The 15,268-nt window shown below is 41.9% G+C and overlaps 1 protein-coding gene across 1 annotated transcript in view; it reads left to right on the top strand.

Moving 5' to 3' along the window:
* The window catches only part of CREG2 (cellular repressor of E1A stimulated genes 2), a 49,375-nt gene extending 36,806 nt beyond the window's left edge, over positions 1-12,569 (top strand). Inside the window, exons 4-5 of the mRNA XM_006166644.2 lie at positions 4,858-4,971; positions 7,281-12,569. Of these exons, the coding sequence (XP_006166706.1) occupies positions 4,858-4,971; positions 7,281-7,428 (262 nt within the window). The 3' untranslated portion in view covers positions 7,429-12,569. The remainder of the gene's footprint in view (positions 1-4,857; positions 4,972-7,280) is intronic.
* The last annotated feature ends 2,699 nt before the right edge of the window (positions 12,570-15,268 follow it).

Below are 15,268 nucleotides of genomic sequence, written 5' to 3'. Positions count from 1 at the left end.
ATATATTTCCATATATATATATATATATATAAAATATATGTGTGTATATATACATATAATTTTATATATGTAATTTTAAAAAATTTGCTAGAGGGTGCATATACTCACCAAAGATAGACAGACAAAAAGAGAGGAATGGAAAACAAGAAAGCACCCCTAGTCAGGGAAGATGGCCACTTCACAATCTTGGCTCTATTCTTCTCTCAGGAGATTTTGGGCACACACATGCACACATGTCCCATGTGTTTTTCAAGTCACCGGGTCAGGGATTCAAACCACACAGTTGGCCATGTGAGATCCAGCCACTTTACCCACCACACCACCAACTGGCCATGAGTTTATATAACTAATCTCATGGAGGGGCCTAAATGAGATACACCCCTTTCCTTTCCCATGATCTAAAACCTGAGATTGGCAAATGCTTTTTTGTCGAGGGCTGATTGCCCATTTGTTAAGTGTTATAAGCCACACACAGTGTCTGTCAGAATTCAACTCTGTTGTAGCACAGTGTGGAAAGAAATGAATGTGTCTATGTTACAATTAAACTCTACTTACGCACACTGAAATCTGCATTTCATGTAGTTTCCATGCACCATAAAGTATTCTTCTTCTTTTGATTGTTTTCAACCATTTAAAAATGCAAAATCTCTTCTTGTCCTGAGGCTGAATAAATAGGTGGCTGGCCTCGTTTTGTGAACAGGGCATTGTTTGCCTGATCTACAACAACTGACAAGTGAGAGGAAGGCAGAAGGCAAAGAGTAGCAAAACCTCATCGTTAATGCTGGTGACACCCCCACGGAGGATATGGGCAAGGAAATGCCAGCTTCAGACGGACTTAGGGCCCTCTTTATCCACTGGTTCTGCATTTGCAGATTTAACCAACGGTGGACTGAAAATATTTCAAAAATTAAAAAGTGAAAAAATAATAACAACTATTTTTAATGCTACAAATAAAAAAACAATACCATACAAAACTTTTTCTTTCTTTCTTTCTTTTTTTTTTTCGTGTGTGTGTACGGGGGCTGCCATAGGGTGCATGCACTCACCAGAGAGAGATTGATTCAGAGAGAGGGAAACTAAGACACCACCCCCTAAATGAGATGTCCATACCCCCACCCCTTCTCCTTGGTTCTCCTCATGGGAATTTGGGCACACAAGCACATGTGCCCAGCATGATTTTCTTTTTATTTTTTCTTAGGGAGGTTTTTTTTGCTACAGGGCATATGCCCTTGCCAGAGAGACAAAGAGAAACAGAGAGAGAGAAAGCAAGTAATCGCCTTGCAGGGAGGATAGCCACACCTCAATCCCTTCTCCATTCTTTTCCTCTTGGGATTTTGGGTACACATACACAAGAACCCAGCATGAGCTGCAAGTCTCCAGGTCTGAGACTCAAACCACAGTTGGCCATGGAGGAATCCAATGACATAACCATCATGCCATCTGCCAGTCCCAAACCAGCATGATTTTCAAGTCACAGGCCAGGTCTGGGACTCTAACCATGATCAGCCAGGGGGAAGTCCAGTGCCTTAACCACCACGCCACCTGCTGGCTCCCAGCATAATAACTATTTACACAACATTCACATGGTGTGAGGTATTATAAGTTATCCAGAGATGAATTAAAGTATGCAGGAGGATAAGTATTTGCATAAGTTATATGTAAATGCTATGCCACTTTATATAAGGCACTTGTCATCTGTGGATTTGGATATTTATGGAGATCATGGAACGGATCTTCCAGGTATTCCAAAGGACATCTGTTTCCACAAGGTGTGCAACCATCACTACTATCTAATTCCAGCGCTTTTTTTTTTTTTTTTTTTTGAGAGGTTTTCGCTATAGGGCGTGTGCGCTCACCAGGCAGACAGAGAGAGACATAGAGACAGAAAGCGAGAAATCACCCCCCAGGGGGGATGGTCACGCCGCAATCCCTTCTCCTCCATTCTCCTCTTGGGATCTTGGGCATGCACGTACACGCGCCTGGTGTGAGTTTTAAGCCACCAGGTCTGGGACGCGAACCGCGGTCGACTATGTGGGAGTCCAGCGACATAGCCATTATGCTACTTGCTGGTTCCCATTCCAGTGCATTTTCATTTTCCCGGAAAGAAATTCCAGATTCGTAGTCTCTCATTCCCAGCTCTCTTTAGCCCCTGATAACAGTCAACTGTTCATCTACTTTCAGACTCTATGGATTTGCATATTCAGGCAATATGCAAACCCTTGATTTACAGTGGGATTGTAGGCCAATAAAAGCCTTCCTAAGTTGCAGATATGAAGTAAAAAAAATGCATGAAATCAGATGCTCCTTGACCAATGGCATGATGGTTGCTACACAGGGGGTATTGCTTTTCGCACAATTGTAATGTTAAAAGAGAAGTTGAGCCATCATAAATTGGGGAGCATCCGTATGTGTGCTCAAGGTTTAACCTTGTTGCAGTCGATATGGGTACTCCACTCCATTTCACGGCTAACTAATGTCTCACTGAGCAGACACACCACATTTTGTCCACTTTGTTGGACGTTTGGCTGGTCTCTGCTGTTTGGCTATTGTAAATAATGCTGCTGTGAACATGTGTGCACAAGTCTTTGTGTGAATTACTGTTTTCAGTTCTTTTGAGTATGGTAGAATGCATCTTTCAGTTAAATGTACTAAATGAAAAAGTTTGAGAATGTATAAATGGTAAGTACATAGAAAAGTTTTTTTTAAAAAGTGAAATTTAAAAAAAAGGGGGGGAGAAATGTTTACCCCAAAAAAAGCTGTATAAAAAGAAATGTATTCACAGTTTACTTCATGGCTTAGCTACAAATAACATCCATGGTAACATAAACACTAATTATCTGAATAAAAATGGAAGCATAACTACTTTGGAAGGAAGAGTATGTATGTTTGTGGCAAGGAGGGGGAGGCAGAAATGAGCTCCTGCAATATGCACCACAATCATTCTTTTTAAAAATGTTTTGGTTATTGCCAGAGAAGGGCACGTGTGCTCTCCATAGAATAAGAGAGAGAGAAAGCAGCTGCCCCACTCTTCAATGGGGTGTGATCAAACCACAATCCTTTCCTTCCATTTCTCCCTCCCATTAGGATTATGGACATGCACATACATGTACCTAACGTGATTTTCCATTCTCCAGGCTGGGACTCAAACTGGGGTCATCCATGTGGAATCAGGTTCCTAATGCACACTTAACCACTGCACTATGGGGTCAGCCCTGTACCATATTTTTTGAGTAATCAATGGAGCAAGAAAACTGAGTAGAAAAATGAAAACTCAACTTCTCCTACTAACGCTCACAACACAAATCACTTCTGTGATCCAAAATGTGGGGACTTTCTCTCCATTAGCAAGCAGGCACTTCCACAGTGGACACTAGATGTCCTGTAATCTAACCCCTCTTTGACACCATGTACCTAAAAGTAGTGCCACACCTCACAGATCGCGGGCTCAGTCCCACAGGACTGTCCTGCTTCAGAGGTTAGTCCCAAGGCCAGACCTCTGGAACTTCTGACCAACTGGCTACAAGTTGAAGTTCCCATGACCCCCACTTTAGGCTCAATTCATTTGCTAGAGCAGGTCACAGGACTCAGGAAATACTTATTTACATATGTGAGTTTATTATAAAGGCTATTCCAACAGAAAGAAATAAATAGCCAGGCAAAGAGGTACGTAGGGTGAGGTAAGCACAGGGGCTTTCATCCTGTCTTCTCAGAGTCTCCTTAGCTTCTCTATACAGAGTCCTTCCTCCCAGCCATGGAGCAGGACTCCATCTAAAATGAGGGTCTTGGGCCAGCAGGTGGCATAGTGATTAAGGCACCGGACTCCCACACGGTCAACCATGGTTCAAGTCCCAGATCCAGAAGCTTCAAACTCATGCTAGGTGTATGTATGTGTGTGCCCAAAATCCCAAGAGAATGGGGGAGAAGGGATTGTGGCATGGCCATCCCCCAAAGGGTCATTTCTCACTTTCTCATTCTTTTTCTCTCTGGCAAGCACATGTGCCCTAAAGCAAAAATAAATAAATAAAACCTATCTCAATGAAAATTAATTGTAATTCATTGTAGAGGACTTCACATGGTCAACTATCAAGCCTCAAGCCCCAGACCTGGTGGCTTGAAACTCATTGTGGGCGTGCCCAAGATCCCAGCAGGAGAATGGAGAAGAGATTGTAGTGTGGCCATCCACTTCAGGGTGATTTCTCACTTTCCTTTTCACTGTCTCTGTCTCTCTTTCTCTGGGGAGCACACATGCCCTAAGGCAAAAACTTCTAAAAAAAAACTAATTTAAAAAATTAAAAATAAATGAACAAATAAAACCAGGGTTTTTTTTGTTTGTTTGTTTGTTTGTTTGTTTTTTATGGCTAAGTCCAACACAGAAAGGCTGGGGAGGATTACAGAATAATCATGATTTCTATGGCCTGACTTAGGGGACTTTAGGAACTGAAGACAAAGACCGAAGAGTTAGAAGCCAGGAATTGTAGATGAAAAAAATATATATTACACAAATATATAATCACAAAATATTACACTTGCATATATATGTATAAGAGAGAGAGATCATACAAACAAAAACATTAGAAAGGATGTAAGAGATTTAAAGACACGAGCAGGAAGTCTGGTGTAACAGAAATACGTAAAACCCTGGACCCAACGATTAGGAAATGTGCACTTTATACAGGCAGACCGGGTCGAATTTGGAAAATGTGCTATACCAGAATACTTTGGAGTCATCAGAGACAACGTAAAGACCCAGATGATAGAACTGGTAACGTAGCTACTGTTTTTCATTTTTACTAAAATCCTTAGTACATCAGCCTAACGTTCTACTATTTTTAATATATGCAACATGTTAACATGCAGAAAAAACATCGTCGACCCAGAAGATCCCCGATGTGCCCGGCTGACGCTCACAGGCCGAATGATCGCGGTGTCTCCAGAAGAAGTAGAATTTGCCAAGCAAGCCGTGTTTTCAAGGTTTGTGGATGCATGAAATTCCATTTGCCCAGAGTTATGTAGTAATAAAAGGAGAGGTCAGGGCTGTGTGTGTATGTGTGTGTGTGTGTGTGTGTGTGTGTGTGTGTGCGTGCACGCATTTACATGCATGATTTCTAATCTCTGCTATCATTTTTTAAACATCTTTTATTGCCAAAGAGTATGTGTGCTTGACAGAGAGAGACAGAGAGAGACAGAGAGAGCACCCCCATGGGTGTGGGCACAGCGCAGTCCCTTTTCCTCCATTTCTCCATCCCCTCAGGATTCTGGGCGCACGCACACACATACATACAAGGCACTTGACATTGTTTTTCAAGATGCTGGGGCTGGGATTCAAACCACGGTTGGCCATGTGAGTAATAAAAGGAGAGGTCAGGGCTGTGTGTGTATGTGTGTGTGTGTGTGTGTGTGTGTGTGTGTGTGCGTGCACGCATTTACATGCATGATTTCTAATCTCTGCTATCATTTTTTAAACATCTTTTATTGCCAAAGAGTATGTGTGCTTGACAGAGAGAGACAGAGAGAGACAGAGAGAGCACCCCCATGGGTGTGGGCACAGCGCAGTCCCTTTTCCTCCATTTCTCCATCCCCTCAGGATTCTGGGCGCACGCACACACATACATACAAGGCACTTGACATTGTTTTTCAAGATGCTGGGGCTGGGATTCAAACCACGGTTGGCCATGTGAAATCACGCTCCCTTAACCACTGGGCTACAAGACTGGCCTTGCAATCATCCTTTAGTTTCTCCTCCTCTCACCTGTTATGACAGGCAGTGAGAAGAGACCAAACTTTAGCTAGATCATTGGATTCCTTGGCTCATTTCCTATTTTCCAAATTAGTATAAGCAATAGTGTTGCCAGGTCTGCTGCCCCTACACAACCTGGTCCCCGCCTCCAGCTCCCAGTGCTCTTCCACTGTCTGTCTCCTTGGGTCCTTCCAACTGCCACCCACTGTCTAGTCGTAAACCAGTGCCCCATGAGAGTAGGGTTTGTTACTCCTGCGCTCCCCTTCCAAGGACTCGTCCATCAGTTCCAGTTATCAGTATAAAACTAGGTTGCTTATAGTAACAGCCTTCATTTTAGCATCTGGGCTACAGGAATATATGGAGTGTCGGGGCGTCAGATCAACAACTTACTTTCTGATGGTTTAGGAAAAGCAGAGTGTTCTTTTTCTTATCATTTTCATTTCTCTGTTTATAATTATTTTGAAATAAATACTTTTTTAAAGATTGTCAACCCATGATTGCATTTGCTTTGTTGCAAATATTTTTTTTGATTTGCACTTGGTGTTTGAATTAAGTGTATAACATTTTTAGATACAAAGAAAAAATTTTAATGAAATTTAAAAAAAAAATAGTGAGTCACAGCCCCTGCCCTCGAGGGTTTCACAGTGTTTAGGGGCAAGTGTGTAGGAGAGGGATGGCAGATGGCGAAGCCAGAGGGGAGCACATTGCTCACGCTGGCTGGTTCTCAGCATGGCTCCGCAGTTCTAAGCTTGTGGGAATAGAAATCTTCCTGAGCAGACGTGTTTCCTAGCTCACCATTCTGTTAGCATAGAGCTGGCTTTTTGGGTTTTGTTTGCCATTTTTTTTTTTTTTTTAGATTTGCTAGAAATTTGCCACATGTGCTCACCATCACCACAGAGAGAGAGAGAGAGAAAGCACCCCCTTGGGATGTAGTTACACATCAATCCCTTCTCCTCCATTTCTTCATCCTTTCAAGATTTGAGCCACACGTACACATAAGCCTAGTCAGTTTTTCAAGCCACCAAGCCCAGAAATTGACTCTCTCAGTTGGCCATGTGGAAGCAGGCTCCTTAACCACTAGGCCGCAGGCTGGCCCATGAAGTCTTTATGTTTCCTACTAACAGCAGCCGGGATGCACTGAGCACTCATTGAGTGCAGGTGTTTTGTGTGTGCCTCACTGCTGCCCACACACGACCCTGTGATCCCAGCACCCAGCATCACCCATTCGACAGGTAAGGAGGCTGGGGCCAGAGCGTGCCAACAACCATGAGGCATCAGAGATCATCAGTAGCTGAAGTGGGATTCAAACAGGGAGTCTGTTCTCAAGACTTCAACTCATAGTCGCTCAAGTGTAGGGGCCATCATATCCTGCCTTTCCTAAGCTTGCCCAGGTCCTGATACCCAGTCTCTTGGCTTCTGCTTGTGACCAAGTTGAGCGGCTCTCACCCAACCGAGGCCTCTGGTTTGGAGGTTATATGACCAGGCCCAGGGTTCCCCCCTCTGCTAAGAACAGCTTCATGGCACTCCCCCTTTATTCCTGCAGGTATCCAGGGATGAGGAAGTGGCCTCGCCAGTATGAATGGTTCTTTATGAAGATGCAGATAGAGCACATCTGGCTTCAGAAATGGTATGGAGGAGTAGCCGACATTTCAAGGGAGGAATATTTCAAAGCAGTTCCCAGAAAGGCCTGATGGAGTATGAAGAAAGTCTTCAGTGTTTGCATTCAAATGAAAACCTTTGAAGTGATGCTGTGGGACAGCCATTGACTGCTGTCTCTCTGTTGAAGGGTTCACAGCAGCCTTGTCACGAGAGAGGGTGCACAGGGCAGCCTGTGCTAGGTTTGAGTTTAAAGTGGTCACTGGCAGGTCCCCAGTTCACACAGGCACTTCACACACAGTCTTTGTTTACATTGTGTTCAACCTAGACTTGCCTATTAATATTGGAGAATCATTGTCGGCTGTCAGAATGACACACTGACACCACTTCCGATCCATTCTCTAAGGAGGAAAAAAATTTGCCTGTACATGCAATGTGATTGTTTTGTATTGTGAGAGTAGTCTTCTTGCTTGCTGTACCAGCAGGGTCTTGGTTCTAAGCCCATGGCAACCTCGAGGGCGATGCAGTGCGGCCACTGCACTGTGTTCAGGGGAGGCTGGAGGGCTGTTTGTCTGTGGATTCTCATCATGCTGCTGGATTGCAGTGCATTCCTCAGTCACATTTGCTAGACTGTACTGGCCACCTATGGAGCTTTTTAGTCCCTCACTGTAACATGAGAACAGCATAAGAACGCCCCAAGCTTTGTGCCCAGCCCTGTTCTGTGTAAGCAGAGTCATGGTAGCACATTAAAGATGAAGAAGAGGCTTTGGCATTGGGCTCCCCAGGCCCCCACTGCTCACACTTCTGACAAGAGTTCTCTTCTCACGTGCATGAGGAGTGGAATCTAAAATAAGAAGCACCTCATTCTACAGCGTACAAGGAGGAGAGGGGTGAGGGAAAGCTGGAAAAGCAAAGGTCACATAAAAAAGAAGAAAGGAAAAAAGGTAGTAACTGAGGGCCTGCTCACGTCCCAGCCATGGGCCAGGTCCTGGACAGAGGTCATCTCACCTAAGCCCTACGACCAATGAGATGCATGCCATCATCGCCACTTACAGACAAGAAAACTGAGGCTCAGAGAGTCTGGGCCAACATTCCAAGGCCTGTCTCCAGCACTAACTGCACACAATGGACCGAGGGGCACCTAGAAGTCTTGAAATGCACAGGTAGAAATCAAACCAGGAAAATCTGGAAAGTGATTTTAAAAGAGGATGATTAACTTTCCTGGAGTTGATTTGTCACTATTTTTGGGGAGAGGGTACAACCTCCAAAATGTGATTCTTATTAATACTACAGATTTAAATTTTTCTACAAATTATATGTAGGTGTTTGCAAGAAACCAGATTGTACTGTGTACTCATCTAAGGCCTACATGAACTTGTGTGTACACATCTGAGACCTCTTATAATGAAAACCTATTAAGGATCTACCAGTACTTAAATTTCCTGTTTTTCTAAAATGCCTGAAAACTCTTTGGTAAGTTAAGTATCTTCTATAGCATAAAGACACACCACTAAATACAGGAAATATACATTTTTTAAAATAAATAAACACAGTGTTAATGGTTATACTTTTGTTTAACAAAATAAGACATGAAGAGAGTTTGCATTGTTAGAATATATTTTAACTTACCTATTACTAAAACACAGTAAGATGCACAGAATTTTTTGTCGTAATCCAATTCTCAAAAGAATTCCTAATGATGGTGATTTAATACTGAAGAATAGGGTACTTTTGAGGGTATTCATATTTTAGGAGTTTAACATTATTTGTTACCCCCAATTTAGAGGAAAAGGGGAAAAGTTGGAAGAATGACCTACATGCTCAAAACTACTTCATAAGTCAACCTCAAACTTTAATTCTTGGAGCATCACTGCCTCTTTCTTGGTTCTACAGATAACGCTCCTATGCTGGGTTTGCTTTTATAGACAGAATTCATTTAGCTCATTAAAGGTCACTGCTTCTTCGAACGGCTTTGCAAAATGAGTACCATTTGTAACCACCAATGAATATTATCAGCTACTTATTCAAATTACAGGAAATGGAATCTGAACAGGTTGGGTGATAAGAATAGTGTTTAAAATGTATACTTTTGAGTCTGATGGTCCTCATTCAGGCAATTATGTTTTGGCAAATCTCTAGAAATTTACATTGATTAAAATTTTAAAGACTGTAGTTATTGCAGTAAGACAAGAAAATAAGTAAAAAAACATACATAATAGAAAGAAAGAAATGAAATCATTCCTATTTATAGTTAACACAATTTTCCACACAAGAAATTCCAAACAACCTATTTTGAAAAACAAATAAGCAAACTCCTAGAACTAACAAGTGACTGCAGCAAGGTCTCAGGACACAGGATTAGCACACACACAAAAAAAATTCAATCACATTTTTGTATGCTAACAATGAACATGTGGAAACCAATACTAAAAATATAACACCATTTACAATCACTCCTCCAAAAAATTAAATACTTAGGTATAAATTTAATAAAACATGTACAAGATCTATTTGCTAAAACTTTCTATTGCTAGTAAAAGAAATAATAGACCTTAAAAAACGAAGAGCAATACCATGTTCATGGAATGGAAAACACAAAACAGTAAAGATGACAATCTTCCTCAAATTGATCTCTAACTTTAATGCAATTTCTTTAAAAATCTCAGCAAGGTGTTTGTAAACATATTTTATTTTTAAAAATAAAAAAAAAAACCCACAGGCTTTAGAATAGCTAAAGCAATCTTGTAAAAGAACAATAAAAGAAATCACTCTACCCAATACAAGCAGTTATCATATAGCTATAGTACTCAGTACAGTATGATACTAGTGAAGGCATAAATATATAGACCAATGGAATAGAATACAGAATCTAAAAATAGGCCCATGCCAAATATTCAGTTGATTTATTTACAAAGGTACAAAGTGACCAACAGAATAAAAATATTCTTTTCAATAAATGTGCTGGAACAAGTAGAAATCTATAGATAAATGAACTGAACCTCAAACTAAGCTGTATACCTTGTACAAAAAGTAAGAGATCATATCCACAATCACAAATGTAAACCCATAAGATAATAGAAAATCTTTGGGACCTAAAGCAAAGAATGATTAGATTTGGAATCAAAATCATAATCCAAATAAGGAAAATCTGATAAATTAGACTATATCAAAATTGAAAACTTTTTCTCTATAAAAGATCATCTTAAGAGGATGAAAGTATAAGCTACATACTAAGAGAAAAAAATTTGCAAACCAGATATCTGACCAAAAAAAGCTAATATCTAGAATATATAAAGTTCAAAACTCAATGGTTTAAAAAATCCAACTAGAAAATGAAGAACGTGAATAGACAGTTCTCTGGGAAAGATATACAAAGGGTAAATAAGCACCTGAAAAGATATTCAACATCATTAGTTATCAGAGGTCTGCAGACTAAAATGCTCTATCACTATACAGCTACCAAATTGGCTAAAATAAAGTGACAACACCAAATGCTGGCAAGGATACAGAAAAATTAGATCAGTCACTTACTGCTTGTGGAAGCGGGAAATAGGGCAGCCACTCTGGAAAACCATTCAGCAATTTCCCATCAAAGTAAACATGCAACTGCTATACCATCTGGTAACTGTACTCCTGGACATTTATCCCAGAGACGTGAAAACTTAGGTTCACACAAACTCTTGCACATGAATGTTCATACTATTATTCACAATATTCAGAAACTGGAAACAACCCTTAACAAGTAGCTGGTGAAACAAATGGTGGTACATCCACGCCGTGGAATACTACGCAGCAACATAAAGGAACTAATTACTGCTACAAGTTGGATACATCTCTAGAGAATTATGCTAAGAGAAGCCAGACCTATAAGTTTACACACTGTATGATTCCATTTATATAACATTTTAAAATGCAAAATTATAGGATTGGAGAATAGATTAGGAGTGGAGAGAAGAGAGAGAAGACAAAGAAGGGTGGATGTGACTATAAAAGCATAAAACAAGAGATCCTTGTGATGGAAGTGTTTGGTGTCTTGACCAAATCAATGTCAAAATCCTGGTTGTGTTATTGTACTATATAGTTTTGCAATCTGTTACCATTGGGGAAAACGAGGTCAAAGGTACACAGGATCTTTGTAATATGTACAGCTGCATGTGAATGACAATTATCTAAAACTATTTCACAATCTATAATTATCTCAGAGGAAAAAAATTTAATATATACAAGAATTAGGTCTTAGCTTAATTAAGGCACTTACGCTATCTCTCCCACTGGTCCCTAATAAAATGAGGAACTGAAGAACATGCCAAAACCTAGCAGAAAAGAGACAGCATTTGTTGTTAACTATGAGTACATCACTTATAAAGGAGATGTTAAGTCGTCTTTAAAAGTTTTCTTAATGTATTTAATGTTGAATATAAATTAAGAACATTTAACAAATCTACTGCGTAGCTTTTATGTGGGACACCTAGAAGGGAAGAATATCTTCAATTTTCTAACATCAATGTGTTGGCTAAGATATAGCTCTATATAAATACCTAAATCTGTAAATAATGATTCTCCTTTAGAGCAAAGAACTATCTTCCCGGTAATCTTCCTCTGACTGTTCCAGGAAATCATTTATTTCTGTACATAAGCTCACTAAAGTATATTCAAAAAGCTGACTGTGATAATGCATGTCTGTAATCCCAGCTACCTGAGGACTTGAAGCAGGAGGATCACAAGTTTGAGGCCAGCCCAGACCACCCAGTGAGATCATGTCTCTAGGAAAAAAGAAAAAATGTATATATAATATATATCCAGACCTTCATGTTTCTATGTGCAGTGATTGTACACGTCCATGATGTTGACATATAGAATGCAATTCTTATGCTATTTGTTCCAAAATGCCTTGAATATATTGACTGCTTCCAAGAGTTGTTTTTCGTTAGAAATGTATTTCCACAGTTTTGCCAGTCTGCATTTTGTTTTTAACAATTTAACTATCCAATAAAGTTCTGAAAATAAAACCTCTCTAGAAAATAAACCTCTCTTACTGATGCTTACTGGACTGCTGTGAGAGTAAGCGGATTATTGTAACCTTTGAGTTCTAACAACGTCATGATTTGTCTGTGCCGTGGAATGCATGTGAGGGTGAAATCTGTTTCTAAATCTAGATGTCTATTTAAGCAGATTGTTCATTCCTGGTATGATTTCTGTGCTTAGGTAAATGAAATTATGATATTTATAGTCTTTACATGCACTATTAAATTAACTACTGAAGTTAATAAATAAAAATTATTAGATTTCTAAAGAAATAAATGCTATTACAATGAATCAGCAGTTGAATTTCCAGTAGCAAGAAAATAATTAACAGGGCTACTTTTTTGACATGGTTTTTTAAGACTCTTAAGTAACATGCACTTAATTTGTAGACTTGAAAATGCTGATGTCGGGGGACCAGCAGTTAGCGTTATGGCTATGTCACTGAACTCCCATGTGGTCGACCACAGTTCAAGTCCTGGACCCAGTGGCTTAAACTCATGCTGGCTGGGTGTGCGTGCGTGCCCAAGATCCCGAGAGGAGAATGGAGGAGAAGGGATTGTGGCATGGCCATCCCCCCTGGGGGGTGATTTCTCGCTTTCTGTCTCTCTGTCTCTCTCTATCTTTCTGGCAAGTGCACGCACCCTATAGCAACCCCCCCCCCCCAAAAAAAATGTCGGGCCAGATGTGACATTCTGAGAGGGTGACCCACATGGGGAGGTTCTGGGTTTGGATGATTGTCTGGGGCACAATGCCTCTGCCCGGCTCAGGTGGAAGGGTCTAGGGAGTATCACACCAAAATATGGCATCTTGGAGTGTTATTTTAATTTGAAGGTACTTGGGAATCAGCATTTTCTGGAAGAGACTTTCTCTGAAGTTCCCTTATCTACTTAAAATAGGACCCACCAAAAAGCAGTACAATCGTCTTTTATCCCCAACCCATTACTGTTTTTTAGAATTAGTTATTTTTATTTATTTATTTATTTATTTATTTATTTATTTATTTATTATTACTATTATTTTAAATTTTCTGTAGGGCATGTGAGCTCATCAGAAAGAGAGGAAGAGAGAGAGAAAATGAGAAAGTAAACTACCAGGTTTAGGACTTGAACCACAGTTGGCCGTGTAGGAATCCAGTGCTTTCACCAACAAGCCACCTGGTAGCCCTGCAACCCCTGTTATTTTATCAACAAAGAAAGATGAAAACTTGTACCATGGCCTAAACATGGCAGCACAGGTGCACAATGGAGTCATGGGAAACACTGGGTTCAGATCCCAGGTTGGAATGCGTGCATCCAGTGGTGCCCATAATCCTGGATGGCTGAGGCTGGAGGAAGGATCATGGCATGGCAAGCCCCTGTCTGGGGCTTAGATCACAAAGAGACTGAGAGTTAAACACCAAATCCAGAGTCCAGACAAACTTTGTCCAAGCCTTTGTTTCTCCAGCCCACTCATCTCCCCTAAAAAGAATTTATTGTTCCTCTACAATTGCCTCCACCCCCACCACCCTCAGAAAGAGGGTGTAAAGCTTCGAAACCTCACTGGGTTACTGGGCGCTCACCTCTCCAGCCTCCGTATGCACATGATAAATGTGTATGTCTTTTCCCTGGTAAGTGTGCTTTTGTCCGTTCATTTTTCAGACACAAATATCAAACCCCACCAGAGGCAGAGGGAAGGTTCTTTCGCTGGAGACAGGCAGGAGTGGGTCTAGGCTACCCTAGACCTGTGATGGCAGAAGGGGAGATGAGGAAGTGTGAGGCGTGTGCTCAGAGGGGCTGGCAGGCCTCACCACAGCATAGGCGCTGTCCCGGGGAAGGCAGGAAGTGCAGTCAGGGGACCCAGGAAAGCGCAGAGCAACTGTCCACAGATGCGTGAGCTTCCCAGCGCCTGAACAGAGCAAAGAAGTGGTGACGAAGGCCAGGCTGAGGCTGTGGCTGTGGCTGTGGCGGTGGAAGACGGTGGCCGGGTCAGCCAAATGCCCTGGTCAGAGTGAAAGGGAGTGGGAGTGGGCAGGAGACAGCAAGAAGGAAATGGCCCAGTGTGGGTATCGGAGACCTTGGCTAGAGTCAGTCAGGGCTGAGGGTCACGTCAGCTCATGGCCTGGAAGGAGCGGGATGGCTGGGTGTGCTTCCTTCACCTGGAGGAGGAAGGGTTTGTGAAGCACTAAGACAGCGCGATGACAGGCCGGCCCCATGGCTGAGCAGGAATGCGAGACACCAGATCCCTGGCGGCAGAGTTACCCTGAAACTTACCAGGCAGGAGAACTGAAGAGAGGGCCGTAGTGTGACTAGACTCTCTGGAGGGTGCTCCTCTCCCCTCTCTTCTCACACGTGCTCACACGCACTCATAAAGTAGTACCCAAAGATCATAAAACAGAGGGATGTAGTGTGAACTCATGTCTCTGGCCTTGTGAATTTGGGGAATTAGTGAATCTTTTGAATCTCAGTTGCCTCCTGTGTAAAATGAGGTAAGTGTAACATGGCACCTGGCATATTGCAGGGTTAAAGAAATAGTGGGCCTGCCCGGCAGGCCGTGCACAGTAAAATGGTGCCTGGTGAGGCTGAGGCCATATCGGAACAGCCCGGGTCCCCACTGGCAGTCTCCCTGCACAGGGATGTGCCCCAGCTGGCTGAGGCTGGGCATGGATCGTGGCGCGACTGCTTTTCTCTCTGGCTCTCTCGGGGAAGAAATAAACATTAAAAAAAAAAAATTTAATGGCATTCCACTATCTCTCATTTTTGTATTGTATAGAAGTCGTTTATGCTTGTGTTTGTCTCCCCAGCAAGACTCAGGGCTGTCTGGGGGCTGATTTCGCACACAGCCGCATTGTTCTGCAAACTCTGGACACATGGGTGTGGAAAGACGGATGCATGAAATCCTGAGAGCTTGGGCCAGCCGCCCCAGGTCTCTGTT

This window comes from Tupaia chinensis, unplaced genomic scaffold (assembly GCF_000334495.1).
Source record: "Tupaia chinensis unplaced genomic scaffold, TupChi_1.0 Scaffold144276_1, whole genome shotgun sequence".
Taxonomy (NCBI): domain Eukaryota; kingdom Metazoa; phylum Chordata; class Mammalia; order Scandentia; family Tupaiidae; genus Tupaia; species Tupaia belangeri.
This window is presented reverse-complemented; position numbering and strand designations above follow the sequence as displayed.